A 16,370-nucleotide genomic window follows, 5' to 3' on the forward strand; every position below is an offset into this window, starting at 1 on the left:
AGTGACCTTTGACAGCCTTCCATTTTGATTTTAGGCTTAAATATCTCACATCCACACCTTCTTTTCCATTTCCACTAGTGAAGATCCTTATTGCCCTTCTCTAACAGTAATCCTTACATGAAGTCTCCTCCCACCAAGACCAGCCTACACATCACTGCCAGATTGGTCCCTCAGTAAAACAGAAACAGGTTTACCAGACTACCAACTTTATGAGGTTTTGTAAACCTTAAAGTGCTATAGAAAATTGAGTAGTATTTCCCTAGTACAATACATCAGCACTTATTGTTTATTGAACAAACACCTAGAATAGTCCTTATAAGCAAAATAAAAAATTTGCGTTTAATCGATTTTTAATAATTAAAATTCTACCTCACATTCCCTAGATATCTGATGAGAATAATTAATAGAAGAAAGAAAAGATTTTACAGGTTACTATGAAAACAAATTTCAGTATTTTATGCATAATCATTGATTTAAAGCTCTCAAACATTTAAAAGTATAATACTGCTGTGAGAGAACAGCTTTATTATTGTAAAAGATTCTCTGGTGATAATGAGACCACATGTAGTCATAAAAACTAATGAATTTGGGTCAATAACTACTCTAATTAACCAGAACCACATTTATGATGCTTCACTTTAAAAAAAAATCTTCAAAGCTCTACAAAATATTGCTTCACGTTTTGGAGGTAATACCTATTAGGACTGGGTAGTATCTGGGAAGAGGCAGCTATGTGGCACAGTGAATAGACTGCCCAGCCTGGAGTCAGAAAGACTTCCTGAATTCAAATCTGGCCTTAGACACTTACTAACTGGGTGACCCTAGGCAAGTCACTTAACCCTGCTTGCCTCAGTTTCCTCATCTATAAAATGAGACTAAGAGGGAAATGGCAAACCACTCCAGTGTCTTTGCCAAGAAAACCCCAAATGGGGTCACAAAGAGTTGGACATGCCTGAAACAACTCAACAACAAAAATGTCTGGCAAGTTCATGTTCTTTTAATATTTTATTATAAAAGGGTAATAACGATTCATTAAGTTCAGTAAAAGTCTAGATGACAGTTGCCACTACATGAAGTTGAGTTATTCTAAATCCTTTCTGTGAAATTTTAAAAGATATTAATTCTTACATGGATAAGTACTAAAGAAGGCAAGGTATTGTAAAAACAAATTACTAGCCTTAAAGTAAAAGTATAAACAAAAGTAAAAAATTTTAAAATATTTTAGTGGAGTATTTGATCCTTACTTGCTTTGTATATACATGATAATGTTAAGTAAAACACCTTTAGGGAACCACTTAGATTTGGTTGTATAATTATAATAACCAAAGGTTGGTCCAAAGGAAAAATGGATAAAAAGCTCCAACTTAACATTGTTGAAGAGGTGACAATACGTGAGTATAGAATGACGCATGTTGTCAGACACAGGCAAGGGATTGGTTCTTTTAGCCAAACTTTTTAACCTTTAAAACAGTTTTTAAAAATAGATGGCTTCCTAAGTAGGGGCTAGGGGAGAAGTCAGATCAGCATTTACAAAGTGTTTACTATGTGTCACACATCGTGCTAAGTGCTGGGAATACAAAAATAGGCAAAAAACAGTCCCCGCTCTCAGGGAGGTAACAGTCTAATAGGGGAAACAACATGCAAATAACCATGTACTGCTCAGACATATACAGAATAAATATATAAATATACAGAATAAATGGGGGGTAATTGCAGAAGGAAGGCATGCAGATCAAGGAAGACTGGGAAAAGCTCCTTGTAGAAGGTGAAACTATAGCTTACACTGGAAGGAAAGCAGGCAAACTGGGAGAGCCGATGACACATTCAGAGCCAAGGAACAGCAAGGACACCAGTGTTACCGGGTCACAGAGTAAGGCGTAAGGGAGAAGAATGAAATGTAAAAAGATTGGAAATATGGGAAGCTACTAGGTTATGAAAGGCTATGAAAGCCAGACAGAGGATTTTATGTTTTATCCTGGAGTTAAACAGGGATACACTAATGGGAGATTTACTGAAGATGAAGGAGGAGCAACACAGTCAAATTTGAAAGGTTTTTTTGAAACGAAGACTAATTTGAAAGCAGAGAAAAGTTTGGGTTAGAGTGGGAAGAGACTTGAGACAGCAAGATCAACAAGAAGAGTACTGCAGCAGTCCAGGCATGAGGTGACGAGGGTCAGTGCGGTAGCAATGTCAGCAAACACACAATGGATGTTACAAAGGTAGAAATAATAGGACCTAGCAACTGATAGGATGGGGGGAGAGGGAAAAGAGAGGAACAGCTGAAAAATGACATCTTGACTGTCAGCCTGGGTGACGAGGAGGGTGGTAGTATGCTTGACAGTAAAAAGGAAGTTAAGAAGAGGAAAGGATTTAGGGGGAAAAGATGAGTTCAGTTTCAGACATGTTGAATTTAAGACGTCTACGGGACATCCAGCTCCAGATGTCTTATACAGGCAGTTGGAGATGTACAACTGAAAGTTCTGGAGAGAGTTTAGAACTGGACAATAAATCTGGAGAATCAGCTACACAGAGACGATAGTTAAATTCAGGGGAAGTGATGTGCTCAACAAGTTAAAAAAATAAAGAGGGAAGTGCCCAGGACAGAGCCTTGGGGGACACCCATTGTGAGCTTGATGAAAATCCAGCAAAGGAAACTGAAAAGGTACTGTCTTACAAGTAGGAGAAAAAACAGGTAAAGAGCAATGCCAGAAAAGTCTAAAGAGAAGAGCTTCAAAAGAGAAGAGGGTGATAGTATAAAAGGTTCTACAAGAGCTCAAGAAGGATAAAGATAAAGAAAAGGCCATCAGATTTGGCATCTAAGAAATCATTACTAACTTTGTAGAGAACAGTTTCAGTTAAATGAAAAAGTAGAGAGTTAAGAAGAAAGTGAGAGGAAAAGAAATGGATGCATCTACTCTAGACAGCCTTCTCAAATAGTTTAGCTACAAAAGGAAGAAGAGATATAGGATGTATAGAAAAAAACCTTGTGCATATAAAGGGTTTACTTTGCAAGGAGAAAGGCCACTTCTTTATGTCCAACAGTGGTATTAGGGGAGATAGCTCTAGAGAGCATGTAAATGACATGAGATAAAGAACAAGCAGGAAGAGGGAGCTCTACGAATGACCTCAGTTTTCTCAGTAAAATAAGAGACAAACCAGATAAGAGGGTAGAGCAAGGGGGAGCCATGGGAGATCTGAAGAAAGAGGAAAAGTTTTGGAAAACAGTTGTGATGAGTTGGATAGTGAATTGATTAGTGATGGATGTAAATGGATTGCCTTGCCATAAGGTGAAGGGGCAAGGTACTCAGGATAAGAGGACAACGTAGAAGTTAGCTGGTTTACCAAGGGACCAGATAGGGAATGAAGGAGAATATAATTAATACAAGAATGATAGCCTAGGAAAGAACTGAGAAGTGGCACGGTTAAAGGTCATGGAGAGGACAATAACAGAGAATTTCGGAATTCATGAACACAGATATGTAACATTTTTTGAGTGATGGCAAGATCAAAGGTATCACTATCTCTGCATGTAGCTGTGTTGGGGTAGACAAGTAGGTCATAGAAATAAGATGAAGAACTGAGAGGTTAAGGTGTCTGAGTGAGTATCAGTATGTATACTAAAGTCCCTCAGCATAAACCAGTTTGGGAAGAAAGGCAGATTATGAACCAGCTACTGAACTCATCAAGGGAGCAAGGAGTATACTAGAGGTCATCAGACAACATCACCAGAATCTCGATAAACAGGGACTGAATGAGCCTCAAAGGAGTAGAGGTTACTAAATGATGGTGGTAGATGGAAGGCCTGAAAGCAGCAATGAGGAGTAAGGAATCATACAACCGTCCCCCTCCCCCCCACACCATGACCAGTGAATAAAAGTACAGCCAGTCCTGAAAAGGTGGTCAAAGAAACTGTCACTAGGAAGAAGCTAGGTGTCAGCAAGTACAAGAAGACAGAAGAAGAAATGAAAAGGTTTAAGATAAAGACTGACCAATGGAATGGGCATTTCAGAGAGCACAGCAGAAGGGCTAGGTAGCTTCTGTGTAGGAAATGGGGAAAGAGAAGGAAGTGACTGAGGACAGAAATATTAGGGGGCTAGAGAATAGGATTTAAATAATAGCAATTAGGGCACCAGAGGAATGGAGTGGGTGTGAGAGGATGGAAGCATGTGAATCACTGAGGGGTTCAAGGTCATTACTGCCCAAAGGGGCACAGTCTTGGGGGAAATTCTTACAAAGTATCAAGAAATCAGATGGGGATGGGAAAGAGAGCTGAGGATACCTAGAAAGAGGCAAGGTAACCCCCATAGAGCTGTAAGTAATAGAAGGGGGTATGTAATGGAATGGCTCTTCAGGAACAGAAATCAATGTGATATAAAACAAAAAGCTATCAATAAATTTTTTTTAAAAAAATTAAATACTTTAAGAGTTCTTGAAAGAACCTGCCCTTATATCAAGGAATTTGTGTCCCAAAAGTCTTTTCTATCATGCAATATCTGACAATTTTTGATCTTAAATGAGTAATGAATTGTAAGGTGGTGGAAATAATTTGCAACATCAAAAATCAAACACCAAAACTTAAGAGGTCAACTGGCTTTCTTCAAACATTCATAGTTGAAGCCTGTCTTTAATTTAAAATAAATCACAACTTGATTTCCAGTTAGCACAGAAATGCCCTAAGTATATTTATGTGCCAAGCGTAGGGACAGTTTTTAATAGGAGGAGCAAAGAAAGCTTTCAAATACTGCTGCTATCCCAGTTTCCTATTTTATGCTATATGAATATGCTATATTAAATTCAATTCAAACATTTACTGAGTTCCTACTACATGCAGGCTATTATGCTGGATGCTGGAGACAAAAATAACAAGAAATAGGAAAAGACAAGTACACAAATAACCACAATATTAGACAAAACGAATTAAGTGGGGAGGAGAGTCTATCAACAAGCATTAACTAACATTAAGTACTTGCTATGGGTCAGGCACTGTATTAAGAACTGAGGATTCAAAGCCAAGCAAGAACACAAGTCCTTGTGTTCAAAGAGCTCACAGCTGGAGACAAGATTCAAATAACTGTACATACAAGATATATACATTACAAATGGAAGGGAATCTTGGAGGGAAGGCATTAGTGGGAGGAGGGGGGAGTGGCACAGAGAGTGGGAAGAGGGGACACTGAGAAAGGCTTCCTATGTAAGGTGGGATTTAAACTGAGTCTTCAAGGAAGCCAGGAGGTAGAGGTGAGGAAAGCACTCTAACCATGGAGACAGTCAATAAAAAAGGCATGGAGTCAGAAAACAGGGTGTGTTGTGTGAACTAATAGCAAGAACGCAATGGTGATAGACTGTGGAGTATGTGGAGGAGGGTAAAGTGTAAGAAGACTGAAAAGGTAGGAAACTCAAATGCCAAACAGGATTTTATATTTGATCCTAGAAGTAACAGAAGCCTCTGGAGTTTACTTCTTAAAAGGGTAACAGGATCAGAACTTTGCTTCTTAAGAAAATCACTCTGGAATTCAACTGGTGTGGGAGCAAAGAGAGGAGGCCAGAGAGCCCTGAAAGCAGCCCCACAGCTGCAGCCACCAAAGCCCTAGTCACTATCACACCTGTTGCTGCAGTAGGCCCCAGTCACCATCACTGCAATAATGAGTAGCCCATATCACTGGAAGCAAAGGTGGTCCTGGCAGCCTCTTATCAGCAGTGCCCACTTATAGAGACAAGAAAGTCATTGCAACGACGGTTCTGGGAACAATAAAATGATTCAATGTAAGAAATGGCCATGGTTTCATCAAGAGGAATGACGCCAAGAAAGATGTATTTGTACAATAGATGGCCATAAAGAAGAATAATCCCAGGAAGTATCTTCACAGTGGTGAAGATGGAGAGACTGGGGGGTTGGAAAGCTGAAGGAGAAATGGTACAGAGGCAGCCAATATCACAGGCCCTGGTAGTATTCCAGCGCAAGACAATCAATATGCAGCCAACTGAAACCATTACAGGTGTTGTCCACGTTACAGGGTCTCCCAAGGAACTACCAGCAGAACTATCAGAATAGTGAGACCATGTGGGAAGAAGAATGAGAGAGCACAGAGTGTTCCAGAAGACCAGCTCTGACAACACTGCAGCACTCCAACTGTCTTGTACAGGGAGAAGTAAGTGATGGAGGGTGCTGACAATGACAATGCAGGAGAACAAGGTAGACCAGTGAGAGAGTATGTACTGGGGTTATAGATCATGATTCTACAGTGGCCCTCCTTGTCAAAAACAGCCTAAAGAAAGTAATGAAGAAGACAAAGAGAACCAAGGAAATGAGATCCAGGATCAGCAGTCAATTTAACATCAGTACCTCTGTAACTTCAATTATTGACACTAATTCCCAGAGAACCCTAAACCACTAGACAAGAGACAAAAGCAGCCAAACCACCAGCTGAGTATGCATCCATCTCAGAGTCTGAGAAGGGTGGTGATGAGTAAATGTCAGCTCACATCTCTATTATCATCTGATTCAGGTATTACACAAGAAGAAAATGAAACTCTAGCAATAAGATTTGGAAGGGATGACGTAAATGCTTGTTTTTTTGCTGTTGACCAAATAATTAGAACTCCCTGAATTATCTATGTGGCATGGGGTTTTTATTATTTTTACCTAAAAAGGTTTATTTTGGGGAATGATATTTTTTAAAAACTTAAGTTTTCTCATTACACCTTTAAAGGTTTTTAAATTGTTTCAAATCTGGTCAAGTTGAGATTTTATCTTATTTTTGATTTGTATAAAAATACACCTGATTTTTCTCAAAAAATCCACAAACTGCAAGCAACTATTAATGAAGATCTTTAAATTTAAAAAAAAAATCACTTTGGCAGCTGAATGTAGGAAGAATCATAGTAGGCATAAACCTGAAGGAGACCAATCAGAACTGTAATTGTAATAGATTGTTTTATTGTAATATAGCCTAAGCATGAAGCGATGAAGGTCTAAACTAGGATGGTGGCTGTGTGAGTTAAGAGAAAGTGACATTTATAAGAACTCAGAAGGGATAAGACTTAGTAACAGACTGGATTATGTGGAGTAAATACAAGAGAAGAGTGGAGGATGACATTGATGCTGTGAATCTGGGTGACCAGAGGTGGGGGAAGGAAGATAATAACTAGTTCTGTTTTGGAAATGCTGAATTTGAGATGCCTATAGAACGTACAATTTGAGATGTTCAAAAGGTAGTGGATGGTGCATAACTTAATAGTTCAGTAGAGAGATTAGGGTTGGATATAAAGGCAGGGGAATCTTCTACACAGAGATGATAAATGAACTCCTGGGAGTTGTTAAGATCAATAAGAGGAAAAAAGAGCCCAGGACAGAGCTTTGGGGGATACCTGTAGTTAGTGAGCATTACTAGATGATAATAGAAACTGAGAAGTGATAAGACAGACAGAGTTCAGAGAACTAAAATAGAGTGGTGTCAAAAATTTAGAGTGCTAAACAGCATAACCTTCGGGAAAAGACAAATGGCATGAGATCAAGGGTGATTATGGAGAGGTTTTCCTGGTATGAAAGGTTACCTCTACATAGGACAGGGGTGAAGGAGAAGATAGGGAAAATATCTGAGTGATGTAAAATAAGAAAGGAAAAAGACATCTCTCAACCAATGACCCCAATTTTTTCAGTGTGGTATGAGATAAGGTTCTCAAGGGGTGAGTAGGGGACAGAGAGAATCAGGGTGGAAGTTTGCTCCTGGAGACTCAAGAAGGAATAAAAGGCTTGGAATCACTTAGTTCTCATCTTTGCCTCCCTTGTTCCCCAAAACCAATTGTCTCCAAATCTGTCTCTCACATCTGTCTGTTTTTTCATTTTTACCACTTTAAATTCAGGTACTTATACCTTTCTGTATACCTGGCCTCCAAATTCCAGATGTCACTTTTCCTTTCTCCTTCTCCCCTGTAAATTGTGCCACATTTAAATAATTTGATGACTGTGAATACTCGCTTTTCCACAGGTAGAGATCACAGGTGCTCCACACTTTTCACCCTGTCCAATTTTTCAGGCTACATTCATCTCCCTAAATTATCATTTCTCTATTTGAAAACTTTCAACAGTTTTTACTGCATATAGGACAAAATCTAAACTCTTTGCACTTAAGCTAAAGTAATGGCTTAAATCCAATGTACTTTTCCAACCTTATTTCCTAACTACCCTTTAATAATGTCCTCCCAACAAGCCTTGCTCTACTCTTACTTCTACATTTTTGCTCTTGATGTTTCATCACCCAACTTTTCCCTTTTCCTATATAAATACAAAACATATTTCTAAGCCCAGCTCTAGGCACACATCTATTTAAGTAAGCCTTCCCTAGTATTCCAGTTTCTTCTTCTGAACTCCTATGGCCATCACTAATTGTATCATCTTTCCACGTTTAATATTATATTACATTATACTGTTATGTAACTTCATGTCTGGTCTCTTTGATTAGAATGTAAGACCCTTAAGGGCAAAGCATAGTGTTGTTCTGTATCCTCTCCATAGCTCCTAGCAAGGTAGGTAATAAATACTGAGCCACGGAATATGATTTTAAAACGACCCAAGAGATCCATTGAAATTTTACAAAGAAAGAAGTAAAGGCTTAGAGAGATGATGTTACTTGTCCAAGATCACAAAGCTAGTAGGTGAAAGAAGACTAGAACATTAGTCTCTTTTCTCCTTAGACCACAACTTTTCTGATTGCTGAATTAATGAATCTGACCACATACTATTTCCAAGTTTACTCAACAATATGCTTTTGTAACACAGCTACCCACACTGAAAGGTACTATCTGTAACCATGAAGCAGAAGAATATCGCTCCCTGTCATTATTGGCCTTTAAATGAAAATCCGCTAGCATTATTAAACTTTCTTAAGATTAAATTTTTCAGAAGTATTATTAAAAATAACTAAGGATATCCAACTAGAGAAAAATAAAGTTATAAAAACAAAACAAAAGTTTTACTCAAAGATGATATTCATAATACCAAAAATTTTCAAAATTCTTTTAATAGACACTGGCCTGTAGCTATAAACTGAATGTTCACATTCATTCTTTTCTACTTGGAGAGAGAAAAAAAGTATAGGTAGAAAAAAAAAATCTTTCTAAAAATAATCAAAGAATGTGAAGAATCTGAAGGAAAATCAAAAGCCTAAATTCAACCTGAGGTATAACTCTCTTCTACTGAAGGACTTACCCTCTCCCCCCCAAATAATGAGGGAACTTACTATGCCACAGGAATATGACATTCCATTTTTTAACATTTTAGTAACTAGACTGGATTGCCTCTCAGATTAAAACTGGAAGGAACCTTAGAAATCATGTCCAACTCCTTCATTTATAGATAAAGAAACTGAGGCTCAGTGAGGTTAAATGACTTGTCTAGAGTCACATGGCCAACAAGCATCTGAGGCAAATTTAAATTCAAGTCTTCCTGGCAGTAAGTCCACTCTGTCCACTAATCAGGGTCCTAGTTTTGTCCTATGAGTCAAAAAGAGTCATCTTGATTCCACATGAAAGCCCTTCAGAAACTTTAAAGTGATCATCATGGTTTCCTCTTCTTCAGGCTGATATTCTGAGTTCTTTCAACTATTCCAGGTTTTGAGTCCCTTTAACACTCTGGTCACCCTAATCTGGACCAACTTATCTATTTCCTTCCTTCAATGTGGCACCCAGGACGGGCCACAATAGGTCAAATGCGATTAGATCAATGCACAATACAGTGGAATTAAAAAGTCCTGGTTCTGGACACTAAATTTTTTTTAATTAACTGAGCTTAATTTCAAATTCGCTTTTTTGGCTGTGATGTAACATTGATGACATATTGCACTTACAGTCCATCATAAATACTGGTCTTCTTTATATTAATTTCTGAGCATGTTTCTCCCAACCTTTGTTTACAAAAACGATTTCTTTGAATGCAAGTGTAAGATTTCACACTTATCCCTACTAAATGTCATTTTCATATTAAGCTCATTGTTCTGGATTCGAATTCTATCATCCCACATACTTGCTATAATCTTTCCCCAGTTCTGTCATTACAAGTTTAATAACAACAACTGTCTTCATCCAATTAATAAAATAATATTACTGAAAAAGTCTTTATTTTAAAAGTCAGATGTAAAAAATCAATCTTAATAAAGCAGTTGAAAAGTACAAAATCATTTACAAATGGAGCATCTCATGGACCTCTCCATCCACAGAAAATAATTCTTCCATTTCAACTTGATATAGAAAATTCTCTAGGACAGTGGCAGATGCCTTTGGCAAATTTTGTGCCCTGATATATGCCTAATGTTATAATAATTAGTAAGTCATAACAGCCAAGTTTTTGTTACACCTTTCAATCTTGTATGGTTCTTGTTTTATTCTGACAAATGCATATGGGATATTTTATTAAGAAAACTTTCGTCTTTTCTTCTACCAAACCAAATGCTTGATTTTAAAACAAACAAAAAGCCCCACAAATAGCAATTTCCATGAAACCTTATATTCTTTATACCCTACAGGCAATGTCTGACTGAAAATATGTATTCTGATATAAAATACAATTTGTAAAAAAACAAACAAAAAAAAAGCCTTTTATTGACCCCCCAGTTACTCCTTGAAATAAAAGCTGATTAAAAAAAAAACACCTTAAAATTCTTTTAATGGTGATATATAGCTATAAACCATGGAACACCACAGTCTCTGGAATTAAAATTGAAGATCGCTCAAAAGGCAAAAGGTAAGTTATCTGCTATCTGGCTATATCCTTATTACTTGTTACTGTGCCTGGTACAAAGTAACTACTTAATAAGTACATTTTCATTCATTCATTCTTGGTGATCATAAGTTCTAAAACCATGGTTATAACGTTAATGAAACACATTAGCAACCATAAACTGCACAAAAGAAGCTACGTAAAGAGACACATCAGAGATGCATGATGGACAGCCTATGTGCTCTTGTGTATTTAAATAATGTCAAAAGAAAAGGCTTTTGAGTATGTGGGGTGAATCCTCTGAGGAAGATTTATGAGATGTTGTATTTCCATGTATTCAAGTGGCAACTATAGATGACAAATTAATTAATGAGACTCAAGTACTCACACTTATTTCTACAATAATGTTTTTCATTTCTCTAAGAAAACAATATTTTTCAATATACTTTAAAACTTGCTTAAATCCTCTAAAGCAAGTGTTTGTTTATTTATGTGCATAGCAACAAACCAAATAGCTTAAAAATTCTACTACCACAAAATTTGTATTTTTTAAAAAAGTTTCAGGCATGTAAACACCCAATGCAGAAAAAAACACTAGCAAGTATTTAAAAGTGTTTGTTGCACAAAATACCAAGAGCAGAAATACTACATTAGCTATAGTCCTTGGTCTATTCAAATCAGTATTATACATTCAAAACAAATCTTTAAATGTTTAATACCTATTACAAACTACTCTAATTTTTCCTTTTCGGTCCATTATAAAATTACCATTCATGATCATCTAACCCCTCGCTGTACCTACATTTCTACTTGTGCTACTTCTCGGGGTAAGAAATTTTGCATACTTATTGACTATAGCATCATAATTTTAGGATAAATATCAAGAAAATATTACTAGCTTAAACAAGCAGTATTTAATAAGTAGGTTTGTGTTTATCTAAAGCAGATCTTTTATTGTTTTAATAAAAGGTAATTTTAGAAATTCAAAGCCTATGATAGACAAATTATTTCACAGATTTAAAATTTACAGTATTGAAAAAACATTCATTTAGGGCATACTAAGCAGATGACATAGTTGAAAAAGAATGTGTTTTCCTTGAATTAACTGACATACAGTTGAATAACTAAGAAATAGTTCCCTGATAGTTAAGTTTCACCTACCTTGTGCATACAAAGTAAGAACAGCCTGGATGGCTACATATACACCAGAAAACTGGTAAGTCTCAAACATGACCTAAAAGAAATTAAAAGTATCCATGACTACAAGAAAAACTTTAGAAAGTTAATCAGCCTTCATTATGTATTATTCGTTTACTCATTAGTTCTGTCTTAACCAATGCTATATAATTCAGCCCAAGTTCAACATGAGTCTTGCCTTTCCAGTTCTAATTGGTTTGTGTTCTCACTAGTTAAGTAGTCACATATTCCCCTAGTTTGATAATAGCTTTGTGAAACTCACTGAATCATATCACCAATTTAACAAAATAATGCAAATGAAAAAATCTGAGCATTTGTTATTTAGTAATTATAATGAAATAAAAGATTTCTACATAAGAATACGACCTTAATCAGTGCTATCTGTGAGAAATAAATTCCAATTCAAACTGTAGAATACCAGAGAAGCTCATCGTTTTGTATATGGACAATAATTTAGAAAAGTAAAAAGGATATCATGAGAAGACAAAGGACTAAAAATATATATATTTAACTACTGAGAGTGGGCAAAAATTAGAACTTTCTTGCTATGAAGCAATCCATCTCTGCCCACCTTTCTTAACAATATGCCAGTTGGGCAGTCAATGGGAAATGGACTGCTTTGAGCAGAATTTCCTTACACCTTGGGTGGATTAGAGTTGCGAATCCTGGGTCACATGAAACCTGTGACATTCAAAGGCCTCGAATTTAATCTAATCCAACTGGAAACACTATTTGATTATGCATACTATTATTCCCCACGAATTAAAAAGTTGAAAAAATTCTATACTTTTAAAGTTTTAAAAAATCTGAATAATGTTCATAACATAAAAAGCAGTTTATAAAATTTAAGGCTTACTGACACCAAATATAATAAAGCAATTACATTAATAACACACTCTGGAAAACATTCCACTTCAATGCCATCTTTTTTTTTTTTTTTAAAGCAATCAGAGTTAAGTGACTTGGCCAGCATCACAGAGCTATAAGTGTCTGAGAACTCATTTGAAATCAGGTCCTACTGTCTAGCTAGAGCTGGTGCTCTATCCACTGTACCACCGAGCTGCTCCTCTATCATTCTCTTTCTAAGAAAAGGTGAGCTACACAACTTATCGTCCTGAACGTTTTCTGTCTCTTGAACTGAGTCAAGTTACCAATTCCTACTATTATTAGTAAGATCACTAAAGTTTTTTGTAATAGTAAAAATACCTTCCATAAACCTCAGTTTCCTTATCTGTAAAAGGAGAATACTTATGCCATCTACATATTACAGGTTTGTGAAGAGGGCAGTTTGCAAACTTCAAAATACCATATAAATGAGTTTATTATTACTTATTAATTATTAATAGGACAATTCTGTGGGTGAAAAGTTTAAAATTAGACATTGCCAGTTTTAGACAAATTTATACTCAAAAGCACAGTACCCAAAAACTAAAATGGTAAATAAATAAAGAACATATGAGATATCTTTAAGCTCTGCTAGGTCAGGAACCATGTCTTCGTTATCTCTATATCTGGTCTTGTACCTACACAGTACTTTTCACGTATCAGGTACTTAGTACATGGTAGTTGGATGAAATAAGTTCTTAAAACGATAGTTCAATATGCAAGCTCCTAATTTTTAAACCTTTAACTCAAATGCTAGCCATCTTCCAGAAAATAATATCTCCCTATTGAAGATCAGTTAAAAGAACACTGGTTCAACAATTCTGCTAACCTTCAAAGAGAGAAGTGTAGCTATGTTTAAGTTCAGATGAAGTCAACATGGGGCTATAAATACAAAAAGAAAAACTGCTTAAAAAGCAAAAATTTGAACATCTCAGAGCTAGCCAAAAGTTTAATAACAAGTCAACTTTTAATTTAAAATGGCTACATTTAAGAAAAAGTTACTAGTTTGATCTACACCCACTGGAGTAAGACAAATTTACCTTATACATTATAGCTTAATATTACTAACATGCAACCTAACAAATGTACTCTGACTTGAAATTAGAAGGCCTTGGCTCTAACCTTGGCTTTGCCACCACTAAGCATGCGAACTTAGCTAAGACTGTGAAGGGTAGTTTTGATCTGTTAAAGGGTTAAACTACATTCTCTTTTGGGCCTACTTTGCTCAAACTCTTTCACTCAGTCTCTATGTTTAAAAGGCTATAGAAATATAGGAGACTAATCACCCACGCTGCTGATGACTCAGACTTTCTTTAGTGCTTTTTCCCTCTGGTAACCTATCTTTTTTGGAAGTAATTCACATTTTCAATATTTGGGAAAGATGAGAACGCTTATAAGATTTCTCTCTATATATTTTTTTAATCCTGAAATTGTGTCACAAAAAAATGTATGTACATAAATCCCATCTTAAATTTACCTCCACAATCTTCTCCCTGTTTTTTGTTGGGTTCATAGGAGGCTCCGTAAGCAAGATTTTACAGTTTCTGGTATCTATGTTAAGCTTTTCTGGTCCAAACGTATAGTCCCACAAATGTTTCATATCATCCCAGTTTCGAACTATGCCATTTTCCATAGGATAGTTAACTTCTAACATTGATCGCAATTCACTTGCCTCATCACCAACCATAAGATCCTAAAAATCACAATAGGAACATGTTAAAACTATTCAAATTTTTATATACAAGGTTTTAGAAAATCACATTTCTGTTATATTTTAAGAAACTTAACATGAGTAAGACAGTCCCTGATTTACTGCAGTACTTTCAAATATATACTTTCCCTTAAGTTTTCAGTCACATTAAATTCTGGCCTTTCAAAAGCACTCTGAAAAAGTTCATTTTTGAATGGCAGATTTCAATGTATACCATGGTTTAAAACAATAAATTGATCTTACCTTCTGTTCTTATGATCCCAAAAGAAAGGGTTATTAGCATAAATAAATTCTACATTTTGTTGTACTAAAGGGCTTTCTGCCTGGTTTCATCTGTTGCTTTTGATCTAATATCTAAGTAATAAAGTATGTGATAGGCTAAATAACACATAAAGGAGAAGAGAAGCTGATAGAAAAATTCTCAATGCATACAGCATATTGTGCATACTGTTCTTGTTACCAAAATGGTAATAATAAATATTTGAAGGATTTAGAATAGTTAAGTAAAAAGGGGGAACCACAATTTATTTCAGCATAATACATATTCATGGCAATTTATATTTTCCATATCACAAAAATAACAAATTTCACGAAACATATTCTTATGGCAGCCCAAAAGAACATTTCAATCTAGAATTAAAAGTTTACAGGTAACTTTTCAAATGGGTATTAAGGGAATTGAATCTTAAGGGAAAAAGTCCCATTTCTTTCAATAAGTGGCCCCAGTATGAACAATAATGTAAATCTCAAAAGCATTTCAGAAAAACGTGGTATCACACACAAAAGTCATTACCTCTCTCTCTATATTCTGCCTCCAATTATACCAGTCTTAATATAATCCAACTACAGAATATTATAATTTATGGGAAAGAATTACAGAAATAAAACTTTTTTTCTCCAATGGTTAACGACAAATTAGGCAAGCTCAACAAAATACAAGGAATCAGTAACATTGGTTTTTTTCCTAAAACTGTCCATCTCTAAAATACTCTTTAAGGAAGAAAAAAGCAACACTATTAAGAACACGTTCAGTCTTAAGATTAGGGAGGAGAATTCCATTGAAAAGCTAAAACTTCCAGCAAATTAACTGTATAAACAAAAACAATTAACAAGAAAAAGCTGAAAAGAAATTCCAACATATTTATCAAGATGCAATAAAGTTACAATGCTCACTTAATTTATAATTGGCCCTTTTCAAAACTGAAGTATTGTAAATGCTTTGTTTCTTTTATTTTAATACTTTTAACATTTTAATACTTCAGTATCACTCATAAAAGATAAAAAACCAAGAATAACTGTCAGCACCTGAATCCTCAAGGTACACAACACTCCTATGGAAATTTAACATTAACTTTAACATATTTTGGTACACATTATCCTGCATTTTATACATGTTAAAAGCTTTATTTAGGGCGATTAGAAGAAATGTAGAAAAAAACACCAAACTTCTCAGGAGAGCTGGGTTCAAATGCTGGCTGCAATACTGTATGACTATTCTCTAATCATCAACTATAAAATGACAACTACAACAATGGCACTTCCAATTTTACAGGATTGTTATGAAAAAAAGCACTTTATCAACTTTGTAGTACTACATAAAAGCATTATGAAGGACAGTATGAATCATTAGTCTTATTATTACTCAGTAAAATAATCATGCTTTCACATTTCATTAACCTAACTCTATGTACAAACTATATCTCATTTATTCCAGAAAAGGTCTGTCCCAAGGTAATGGTATGGATTCTTACAACAAAGTCAGCATCTTACTTTGAATACATTTAAACTTAAAGGAAATTTCTGAACGAACAAAGTTATCTTTACCATTCCTCAACACATAAGGAAATTTGGAAAGAAAGAAAA

General features: G+C 35.6%; 1 protein-coding gene and 1 pseudogene across 3 annotated transcripts in view; one reads left to right on the forward strand and one right to left on the reverse strand.

Annotated features, from left to right (window-relative positions):
• Positions 1-16,370, reverse strand: part of ACTR2 (actin related protein 2) — a 64,022-nt gene that overhangs the window by 23,230 nt on the left and 24,422 nt on the right. For all 3 annotated transcript variants that reach the window (XM_072635397.1, XM_072635395.1, XM_072635394.1), the window contains 2 exons: positions 14,274-14,489; positions 11,876-11,948 (listed from right to left, as the gene is read on the reverse strand). In XM_072635397.1, coding sequence (XP_072491498.1) covers positions 11,876-11,948; positions 14,274-14,489 — 289 coding nt within the window. The remainder of the gene's footprint in view (positions 1-11,875; positions 11,949-14,273; positions 14,490-16,370) is intronic.
• Positions 1,726-6,564, forward strand: LOC140529881 (Y-box-binding protein 1-like; annotated as a pseudogene).

This window comes from Notamacropus eugenii, chromosome 1 (assembly GCF_028372415.1).
Source record: "Notamacropus eugenii isolate mMacEug1 chromosome 1, mMacEug1.pri_v2, whole genome shotgun sequence".
In the NCBI taxonomy this organism is placed as follows: Eukaryota; Metazoa; Chordata; class Mammalia; order Diprotodontia; family Macropodidae; genus Notamacropus; species Notamacropus eugenii.